The 12,076-nt window shown below is 34.3% G+C and overlaps 1 protein-coding gene across 2 annotated transcripts in view; it reads right to left on the reverse strand.

Annotated features, from left to right (window-relative positions):
- Tango4 (transport and golgi organization 4) overlaps positions 1-12,076 on the reverse strand; it is a 143,112-nt gene that overhangs the window by 50,983 nt on the left and 80,053 nt on the right. For both annotated transcript variants that reach the window (XM_090402466.1, XM_090402467.1), the window contains one exon: positions 7,330-7,422. In XM_090402466.1, coding sequence (XP_090258592.1) covers positions 7,330-7,422 — 93 coding nt within the window. The remainder of the gene's footprint in view (positions 1-7,329; positions 7,423-12,076) is intronic.

Raw genomic sequence — 12,076 nt, forward strand, 5'->3', positions numbered from 1 at the left:
ATATTGTGACAAATATAGGAAAAGGGATTTCCGACAAGATCAAAAGGTGGTGCTTAAAGGTGAAAGCTGTATAACTGGGAGGCGACACTGTAGCCTTTTAAGGAATGTGGAGAACTGATTGAGCCTCTGACCTAATGTCGAATCCTCACCTTCTCATGGTGCACCCTGTTAGGTGTCTACCTGGATACTGAACATATGAGAATGGGTTGACAATTTGGGATTTAGCCGACCAAAGCACCATATTTTTCTGTGTATAAGACAAACCCTACTTTTTCGAACTCAAAATTAAGAAATCAATATTTTAAACATAAAACAGAACACATTTGATATTTTTTTAAGTATTCAAAGTATATTTAGTAATTAGTATGTATCTTAAAATGTTACCTAAGAAATTATACATCACTCTCAGTTCCGGCCATATCACTTTCTTCAACCTTCACTGTCTAATCATACACTCAGTGGGAGGAGGTCCAAACTGTCTCTCTGAAACTTTATTTCCATGTTCTTTTGTGTAATTGATGACTTTTAACTTGAATTTTGAAGAAGCATTTTTTATTTTCGGACATTTTTATGGGCTAGTGCTCAAAATATTGTTAATGCATAAACTTACCCTGCCAACGAGTTGCAGATGTATGAATGCTTTCAGAGTTCTGATTGGTTTATTCAGAATCAGCCATTAATGATGTCCATCGAAAGAGTTAACAAAGGCTAGTGATTGGCAGAAGCCTGTTCACGGAGACAAGGTACCAGCAGTTTTGCCACGGCAACCGTGGGCCTCTCAACCAGTTATCCTGGCCTATAAGATGACCCCCAATTTTTGGTCTAAAAATTTTAGAAAAAAGTATCGTCTTATACACGGAAAAATATGGTATATTCTTATTGGTGTTGTACCATAATGCAAATGATGGTACAACATGACAGAATTTCATGCTGACTGGGGTGCTTCCCAGCTAAACAAGGTCCCCCATTGTTTCATCAGGTAACCAGGGTGAACAGTGCAAAGTCAGCTACTGGAACACATCCCAACTCAGCATCAGCAGAGTTCAAGATTGATACCATCAAATAAGAAGCATCAATGGGAAAGAAATGAAACTAGCAGAAGAAAAATGGTTAAGTACTAGATTCACATATTAGGTGTGACTGAAACATAGAAGACAAAAACAGGTGAGATCTTTCTAAGCAACAAATACAAAATGTTATATTCAGACAATAACAATCAGAAAAAAGGAGTAGCTATAGTATTCAATGCTAAATATGAGGATAATCTTGAATAACAAGCAATATTAAGTAGAGTGAAGTGGGCAAATATCAGAATGGAGAATTGGACAATGAGACTTATTTGTGTCTACTGTCCACTGAAGGTTCTACTAAGGAAGAAATTGAGGAATTTTTTGAGGCATTAGAGATGGCAGATGGGACAACAGAAAAGTTAGCTCTTGTAAGAGATCCAAACAGTAGAGCAGGAAATAATTACGAGGTATATAGAAATATTTTAGGAAAATTTGAAGAAAATAGCAAACCTATTTTCTCCAAATTGCTAGATTTCTGTTCAGGACATGGGCTAGTTATTACATAATCCAACATAAAAATGTGCACAAATTCACACGCAGAGAAGATACAAGAAATAAGAAAAGTCTCATTGACTATGTTTAGTTGACAGTGATGTATTCCCACTGGTTCCGGACATAAGAGCATATAGAGGATTTGAAACAGGAAGTGATCATTACTTCATACTGAAAAGAAGAAGTAAGAAGGTTTTAAACTGAATCAAAGTTTTGCAGCTTTCACAGGTGAATTGCAGGCTCAAATACACAAACATCATTAAAAAAATAAATAAATAAAGAGTTTGAAACAAGAACCAAACATGGAAGAATAAGTGCATACCCTGAAGAAAACAGTGATTGATTCAGCAAAGATGCATGTGGTGAGGTTGTCTGAAAAGATAGAAAAATCAGAATTTCATGGTGGAGTCAGAAGTAAAGGAAGCAGTCATGGAAAAGAAGAAAGCATATCAAAAGTTCCTGGCAAGTAAGTCAGCTTGTGCTCTTAGAGAATACAGAGAAAAATGAAAGAAAGTGAAGAACTGTGTAAAACCAGCTGAACAAAAATCATGGGAAGACTTTGGGTAAGAACACAGAAAATAAATATTAGGAAAGTGACAAAATATTCTGGAGGCTATTGAAAAAGCTTAGAAATGGAGGAAAGAGTACTGTAAAAGGAATCACAAATATAAAGGTGACATGAAAATTGAAGATAAAGATATTCTAGATGTCTGTCGTAATTACTTTGAAAGATAAAACAAGCATTGACAGCATGGTAGTAAGAAACACTCATCAGGAATGCAATTAGGAATAAGTATCAACACTTGAAGAAGAAAAAGTGACTGAAATAGATGATATCTTTACCAGAAATGCTCAAATGGAGGTCTAAAGGTTTTACAGTGGCTGTACTGCATAATTCAGAAGGCCAAATTCCAGATGATTGAAATAGAGCTGTCATAGTGCCATCTGTAAAAAGGAAAATATAACTGAATGTGAGAATTGCAGAGGTATTTCTCACAGAGGTGCACACCTGAAAGAAACTTCATTGTTATTCATTATCCATATACAGTCAGGTCTCTTTTTATGCAGTAGATACGTTCCACAGAAAACCGCATAAAAAAGGCCTAACTTACGTTGAAAAATTAGGGATACATTCCAAAATTTTCTAAACCGCATAAAACCAAAGCAATGAATTAAAATAAACCTACAATCGCATAAAAAAGTTTATTAAAATTTAGGAAAATAAGAATGCCTAAGTTTGTTTTAAAGCTTTATTAATTTAATTTTATTGAAAGTAACATTTTTTTTTTTTTTTTTTTACATTTTGTCATCGCTATTAGACAATATTCGACAACGTTTGTGAACTGATGCAAAATCACTTTCATCACCAGAAGAGATAGTCAGCGCATCAGATCTGTATGGTAAAGGCAATGGTTCTTCACAAACAGGATTAGCTTCACCCTCGTTCTGTGCTGATTTTTTTCTTCTGACAATGTAATCAGTGATTAAACTTTGCACTGATGATTTCATTAATTTTTTATACAGCATACGATATCCAGACATACAGTTCTTCAGCTCACTTTGGAATTTAAAGGCTCATTCAGATGTGTCATTAACAAGAAAATGATTTTCCAATTTATTGCACAGTTCAAGATCTTCTTGAATTATATTTGCAGTGAGGGAGACAGGTTTTTCTTCCGCTTCACTATCGTTTTCTGGATCTTCGATGATATCTAAAGTTAATCGATATCCAATAATATCACCATCACTTAAGGCATTATCCACAAGCAATTTGTCTACATCGTTCTGGCTAAATGTATCAAAACCTTCCTCACCAATTTCATGTGCCAAAGTAATGATTTCAGATGATAATGAAGATGTTTTCATGGTTGCGCTGTTTGCAATACATCCAGGCCAAGCTGCTTTCCAGCAGGCATTTAAAATTTGTGGTCTTATTTCAGTGATAGCAAATGCAACATGATTTAAGCAGTCCAAAATAGAAATTTTTTTTCAAATGTCAGTTGTTGTTAATGATTCAATTTCTAGTTTATCCAATATAAATTGAAAAGTGTGCTTAACGTAATATTTTTTAAAAGTAGCAGTTATGCCTTGATGTAATGGCTGAATAATGCTTATTGTATTGCGTGGAAAAAATACTACCTGGACATTTGGATGTTCTAAAATGCAGATGACTTGGTGTATTGTCAACAATTAATAAAACTTTAAAATCTCTTATTGAAGGTGTTTGAGACTCAACAGATAGTGATTCATCCACCTCCAGCCTACAAAGCAATTTCCAGGATGTACAAAGGGAGGGGGAAACTATCAACACACAGGAGAAAAAGTCTGCATTCACTTGTAAGTACTTATAATATTATAAATTTTTGTTGATCAGAATGGGATATGTCAATGAAAATCAGCACAAATTAATTTAATGATGGTTACATTTAATTGATTTTTAAATAGTATTAATTAATAATAAATACTATTAATTATTATTATTTATTATTATTAATTAATTAATAATTAATTATTAATAATAAATCAGCTAAATTAATAATTAATCATTAATTAATATATTACAAAATAACCAAGGTGTTCCATGAAAATTTCAGGATTTGTAAAGTGTTCCATCATAGGAAAAGTTTGGGAAACGCTGGATTACCCTATTATCGGAATGGATTCTCCTTCTGTTGACATGCGCAGAAGTGTCAAAAGGTCTCGTATCTGTGGGCGTACTATACTGCATAACTTCAAACCCAAGTGTATTTCACATTATGAAGGAAAGTGGTATTAAACCTGGTATCAAAATTGGTGATGTTAATCTTAGCTCTTTACTTTATGCAGATGATTTTATACAGACTGGCCCATAAGTCATTAAGTGGGTCTAAACATTTAATAACTTATTTATTATTTTTATTCTTGTTTTGTTATAATGTTATAATTATAATGATATTTTTATAATGAAATACAGAACCTGAGATTTTTTTAAAATTAGTTATGAGTTATTCACATTTTCCCTTTTTGTGCATTTTTTTTTAAAAATTTATCTTAAGGGCAATGTATCTGGTGACACAAGTATAGTCCTTTCATGAAATTCCTGACACACATGCACTGGATCCTTCAGTGCATATAGCACACTACTCACTGAAAATGTTCACTGTTATAATGTAATTGCATCGTTATGATTATAGAACATTTAAGAGTATATGTTATGCTTTACAGTAAAAAAGAAAAAAGTGTATGTATGCGTATATATATATATATTACACTACTGAACTATATAGTTACATTTTTATCTCCAAGAGAAATTAATTCAATTACAGTGGTGCCTCGTACTTCGAACGCTTCTAACTTCTAACGTTCCAATTTCAAACGCTTGAGAACAAAAGAAATTTGATTCGCAGTTCGAACTATAGTCCAAGAACTCAGAGTCATATAGCATTACACAGTTTCGGCATGCCCCCCCCCACTAATTTCCCTCACTCACTTCACGTGCCTGTGCAGTGTGTGTGTTTGTCTCAGTCCAGTGTGCATTGTCCCATATTTTACACAGCCTAGTCACTGCACGATACGTTTGTGTAGAGAATTTTTTACTGTTTTTGGCATTTTTTTTTATTGCCCATGGCATCCAAGAATGTAGAAAGAACAAAATCTAAAAGAAAAGTTGTAGTATCAACAATTGAGATGAAAAATGAAATTATCATGAAACACGAAAGCGGTACATGTTTGATGGATCTGGCGCCGATGTTTAAAATGTCAAAGTCAGCAATAAGTAGCATTCTTAAGAATAAGGCAGCAATAAAAGCAGCAAATGTGGCTAAAGGTATGATAATATTGACCTTCAGGAGATCATGTTATTGAAGAGATAGAAAAACTCCTTTTAGTGTGGATAAACGAGAAGCGATTATATGGTGACGTTATTACTGAGAGAATTATTTGTGAGAAAGCCAAACATCTGCATAGTGAACTTAAGAAATACACACCTGAGACCAGTACTGAAAATGAGGAATTTAAAGGAAGTAGAGGCTGGTTCGATAAATTAAAAAAACGAACTGAGATCCATAGTGTTGTAATGCACAGAGAGGATGCGAGTGCCGATGTAGAAGAAGCAGACAAAATTTGTAAAAACCTTTAAGGAGTATGTGGATAGTGAGGGATTTGTATCTCAACAGGTTTTTAATTGCAATGAAACAGGTCTTTTTTTGGAAAAAAAAATGCCCAAAAGGACCTATATCACAAAAGAAGAAAAGATGGCACCAGGATATAAATCTATGAAAGATAGAATTACTTTGCTGCTTTGTGTAATGCTAGTGGAGACTGTAAGATAAAGCCTTTGCTCATTTCCATTCTGAAAATCCATGCGTTTTTAAAAAGAACTATGTCATAAAGAGCAAATTCGGGGTTATGTGGAGGGCCAATATGAAAGCTTGGGTTACCAGAGAGTTTTTCACTGAGTGGATTTATCAAGAATTTGCTCTCACTGTAAAAGCTTATCTTACTGGAAAAAAATCTACCATTAAAAGCTCTTCTAGTGATGGACAATGCTCCTGCTCATCCTCCAAATTTAGAGGAGGATTTAGTTGGTGAATTCAGCTTTATCAAGTGATTTCAAACTTCAAAAAACTGTATATTAAGGCTATGTTTCAAAAGTGCTTTGAAATAACCAATGCCACAGAACTGACTCTTAAAGAATTTTGGAAAGCGCATTACAACATTCTTCATTGCTTAAGGATCATCGATAAGGCATGGAAAGAAGTTTCTATTAAAACAATGATTTCTGCTTGGAAAAAACTCTGGCCAGATCGTATTTCAGTCAGTGAAGTAGTAAGCTATGAAGAAAAGTCTGTTGCAAATGAAATTGTGTCTTTGGATAAAGCTATGGGATTAGAGGTGAGTGATGAGGATGTAGAGGAGTTAATAGATGATCATAAAACCGAATTCAGCACAGAAAAACTTCAACATCTTCACGATCAACAACAAAAAAAAATTTTTTAAGGAAGAGAAGGATGCCAAAGGTTGCATTTCCAATGCCGACCTTCAAGAGTTGTTCTCTGTTTGGATTAGAACACAAGGTATTGTGGAAAAATGGCACCCTAATAAGACAGTAGTGACCAGGAATAACAACTTATTCAATGACAACATGATGGGTTATTTTAAAAATATCTCAAAGAAAATCATCAGCGCCAAACAACATTAGAATTAGATAGATTCTTCTCTGCAGAAAAAAGAGAATGTGAATCAGCATTCTCAACTCTAGCTAAGAAGCAGAAAGAAGATGTTTAACAACGGGAGCATTATTTTCGTCTTTGTGATTTTTATATTAAAAATATATTCTTCACCGTTATTTTTATGTTGTAATAATTAAAATTAATAAAATAAATATAAGATTATTTTGTTTAATTTTTCTAAGTTATTAACATTAAAAAACCTAAAATAGATAAAATAAAAAAAAAATTATTGAAATATTTTGGATATGGGAACGGATTATTTCGCTTTCCATTATTTCTTATGTAAAATCTTGATTCAGACTTCGAAAGGGTTTCCGGAACGAATTAAATACGAACAACGAGGCACCACTGTACACTGAAAAACAAAATACTGGACTAAATGGTAAAAAGAAACCAATTTCCACATTAAGACTGCAGCAGTAATGAGATCATTAAGGCTATAGCTAGAAAATAAGTCTTTTTTAGAAACTTTGTATAACATAATAACACCATTTTAAATATTTTGTTCAAGGTAAATAATTTTATAAAATTAACTAAAATATTTCAAGTAAAAATACCTGAGGTTCAGAACTTTGGCATTGTACACTGGCTACTGTGTTTGTATGTCCCGTTAGAGTATGAATATTAGCTTTGGTTCTCATATCCCAAACCTAGGATGAAAACATTGAAAGAAAAGTTGTAAATCTTCTAATTAAATTAATCTGATATATAAGCTGCATCAATACTGTGCACCAAAAAAGTAATTACTGAAGCATGCTAAGCAACAATTCTGAGTTTTGAAACAAGTTGTAAACAGGTGTTTCATTAGAAGCTGAGTTATAGTGCCAAGAGTGATAGTCTGTTTTGATGAACAGTCGGAAAATGAGTTTCAAACAGAGAGCTGACATCGACTTGTGTTAAACTTGGTAAAAGTTTTACTGAAGCGCATCAAATGCTTCAAAAAGCATATGGTGAAGAATGCTTATCCTGTACTCAAGTTTACGAGTGGTTTAAGTGATTTCAAAGTGGCCGTAAGACTCTTGAGGATGACGAAAAGCCAGGCCGTCCAAAAACTGACTGAGCAAAGTTAACATCCAAAAAGTGCTTGATTTCATCAAAGAAAACACGAAATTGTCCATGAGATTGATTGAAGATGAATTGGGGATTCCAAAATCAACTGCACAACATTTTGACTGAGAGTTCGGGCCTTAGTAAATTGAATTCGTGATTTGTTACCCTCATGTTGACCGATGACCAAAAAATGTATCAAATTGAACACTGCAACGATTCTCATTAAAACCACTCATAAGGACTCAAACGTCCTTGAAACAATCGTTACTGGTGATGAAATGTGGTGTTTTGAGTATGAGCCTGAAACAAAGCACCAGTGCTGAGTAGAGACCACTAGAAGAGGGGCATCCAAAAAAAAGTTGCTTGAAGAAGTCAAAAGTAAAGACAATGCTGATTTGTTTCTACGATTCCAAGGGCATTATCCACAAAGAATTCATTCTGCCTGGCCAAACGGTCAATGGTAAGTTTCATCTCGAAGTTTTGAAGTGACTGATAGCGAGAATTCATCGCATATGGTATGAATACTGTGATGTATGCAGCTAGTCACTTTTGCACGATAACGCACATCTCATCGTTCGAACATTGTGAGATAGTTTTTGAACAAAAACCATCACACAAAAGTGATCCAACACACAAATTTGTGTGTTGGATCACTCACCGTATTCACCTGATTTAGCACTCTGTGACTTCTTTCTCTTTCCCTGACTTCATTGGCAAATGAAAGAAAAGCGATATGACACCATTTCAAAATGTTCAAGCGGCAGTAACCACGATCCTCAACAGTATCCCAAAAAACCAATATAAAAAAATCATTTAACGAATTAAATGACTGTGCCAAACGCTGTATCGAAGCTGAGGGAGAGTATATTAATTGAAATAAATGATTTGAATAATTATAACTGGCCTGTATTTTATTTTCTATCAAAAGTTTGGTTTATTTTTGGACAGAGGGTGCATTCTTTATTAAGTAATAAATTTTGTGTTAGGAAATAATATTTGGTGTCAAAGAATATTTAGACAGTATATTTTAGTCATTAAATTAAAAGTACTGTTAGAAACCTGATTTCACTCAGAATGGTTTTTTACCATTTGACTCTGTTATGGTGACATTTTATTACTAAGTTTATTTTGTTGCATTTTTCAGGTGAACTAGGGTTTAGAAAAAGTGGCTAGAATATTTCATAGCACATGAAGCAATTAAGCTGTATTTAAAAAAAAAAAAAAAATCAGCTAACGCCTTTTTATTCCCGTATATATACGGGCGTAGGTGAGGCCATTTAGCCCTATCTAACTTTTTGGAGACTGAGTGGGCAGTTCAATCTCCACTGGTACCCAATCAGAGACAGATGGCCCAAGGCTATCACTAATTAAGCGGTACGCAGTGAAGAGAGACGGCTCAAATGTGCCGCCATCTCGTGGTCTCTAACCCTAACACAATATATTTAATGTCTGAAATAATGTGGGTTCTACGGTCGATTTTCTTGAGTTTACAGGACGAAAAACCCGAGTTTCCGGGAGGAAAAACCTGCTTGCCCGTTCCAGAGATCGACTAACTCGGGAACCGGTCGAAAAAAGGCTTAGAGAAATTTCCTCTAGTCGCCGACTAGACTCGAAACCAAGACTTTCAGTTTCCGTCAAGTTGGGATTTAGCCGACTAAATTGTATTCTTATTGGTTTAAACCAATATAGAAAATGACGGTACAACATGACTCAAGTAGAGTGATGTGGGCAAATATCAGAATAGGGAATTGGACAATGAGACTTATTTGTGCCTATGGTCCCACAGAAGGTTCTACTAAGGTAGAAGTGGAGGAATTTTTTGATGCTTTAGAAAAAGCAACTGTCACAATGAAAAATGAAAAGTTGGTCCTTGTTGGGGATCTAAATAGCAGAGTAGGAAATGATTGTCAGACATACAAAAATATTTTGGAATAAAAACAAGGATATTAGGAAAGAACATGATATTGTCAGCATCCAGGAAAAACAAGTGTTCTCTGGCAAGTTGGCAGGAAAATGACCTAGAGGAAGACCAAGACATAGGTGGATTGATACAGTTCAATGTGCCTTAGACGATAGAAATATAAGATCTTATAATGTTGGAGTCTTGACAAGTAACAGACTGATTTGGAGGAAAATTGTAGATAGGAAGTTAATTTTTCATGTAAATTAACTTCCTATAATCATGTAATGATGTAAATTTTTCACGTAGTACTATCATATCCTTTATACCCCTTAATGTACATGGCAGGAATTTATGATGATGAGAAAAGTTTATAGTCTTTCATTGTATAGTTATTGTTTTAAAAATAAATACTCTACTCACCTAACAGAGTTTTATGCAGTTGGAAGAGGTCCCACTTCATTGCCACACCTTCCTGTTTTCACTAATCTAGTACCAACAGATCAACTGCCATACCTGACTAATTTTTGAGTCATGTGGACAATTTTATGATCTGTTATTTTCAGCTACTCGCTGGCCAGAGAACCATTGATATGTTTCATATATGTGAAATCTTGAGAAGCTCAAGTGTAGAGGAAATGTGAGATGACTTACTGGCAAGAGTGCTAATATACCTGATGCATTATTGACATTGATGTCAATATTGCAATAGGACCTGTCTTAAAGAAATGTTCCAGGGATTTAGCATCAGCCTTCTCTTATGTTTAACAAAGGTGATAACAAACTAAGGCTACAAATTATAGGCAAACTGTATATATCTGGAGGGTTGTAGTTAAGGTATTACAGAGGTTAGTGAGAACTAGGATGCAGAATTAATCACAGAGGATATTGACAATAGCATTATCCTCTGTGATTGTCAAGCACGGGTTTGGAGGTCATGTGGCAAATATGTTGGACAAGGGAGATGCATGTACAGTGGTATAATTAGATGTTGCAAAGGCTTTGATAAATTATCAGACAAATTGATAACTAAATTGGAGCAGATGGGATTGGATGCTTTTTTTAGCAAGTTGTGTGTTGGGGGAGGGGGGGGGTATGCCATAGGGGTCTGTTTTGAAGCTATTGTCATTTAATTTGCATATTAATGATACTGCAATGGGTTTAACTGGAGATATACAACTGTTTGCAAATGATGCAAAATTGGAAAGAATGATGAGGAACCAAGCAGATGAGCAAGGGACAGGAAGACCTGAACAGATTGTATGAGTGGACAAGAGATAGTGAAATATCAGTTGTGTTGCAAAGTATAAGGTGGTTCTGAAATTTGGTAGGCAATGTAAAGTATATGCTTGTTTGGGAAATTTGAAGGAGGCTGAGGTGACAAGAGACCTGGGAGTGGTGGCGGACAAGGACCTGAAGTTCAGAAGTCACATTGCATAATGCTGTAAGTCATCATATCAGATTATGGAGGAAATTAACATGCAGAAATAGGGGTTATGATATATCTGAAATGGCTTAAAAAAGTATCATATCTGATCTCTAGAACAAGGCTCCCAGATCAAAATTACAAACCAATAACAAGATTAATAAACAGGCATGTATCAATATTTCTGATTTATTATTTTCTTACATTTGCAGCTCTATGAATATTTCCTTTATCTGAAATGGTTTATGACTACTTAGCAAATACCAGTATACTCTGATGTATTTAGAATCACATCTAGAAAACAGGCTGAAATTTATGCAAGTGGTAGGATTATACTATTGATTGATTATACTGTTGTTACAGTTGTTAAAAACAAAAAATGAAGTTCTTAGTGAAGCAAAAAAGTACTACACCAGTTAATGTTACTTATCTGTAAACAGGACAGTATTTTTGTAGAAATGGAAAATCTATTAACGATGTGGAAAAATGAACAGATGACCAAACTAGTTGGCTGTTCTCTTCCTTCAGCACCATTTCATTTCAAGTGACATAAATAAAACATTTATTTATGTCAGTAGAGCACATATTATATAACTGCTTAAAAATGTTATGAAACCATTGCATGCAGCTACAAGTGAGAAAAAAAAATCACTATATATGGTCTGGAATCTAATATATGAGATGACTTGGGTACACCTGTATCATATGCACTTGTGTGTGTGTGTGTCTACAATATATATATATATGTGTGTGTGTGTGTGTGTGTGAGGGTGGTCTGAAAAGTTCTCGGCCTAACAATGAAAAAATGGATTTATAATTTCAAAACTTTTGAAATTATAAATCCATTTTTGTTTGTTTTATACAGTTGTATAAAACAAACTATTTGATAGAATGACTTGCAATTTTACATGGATGCTTATGACAAATG

The sequence above is a fragment of the Typopeltis vanoorti genome, chromosome 13 (genome assembly GCF_054136105.1).
Source record: "Typopeltis vanoorti isolate ZY-2024b chromosome 13, IOZ_Tvanoo_1.0, whole genome shotgun sequence".
NCBI lineage: Eukaryota > Metazoa > Arthropoda > Arachnida > Uropygi > Thelyphonidae > Typopeltis > Typopeltis vanoorti.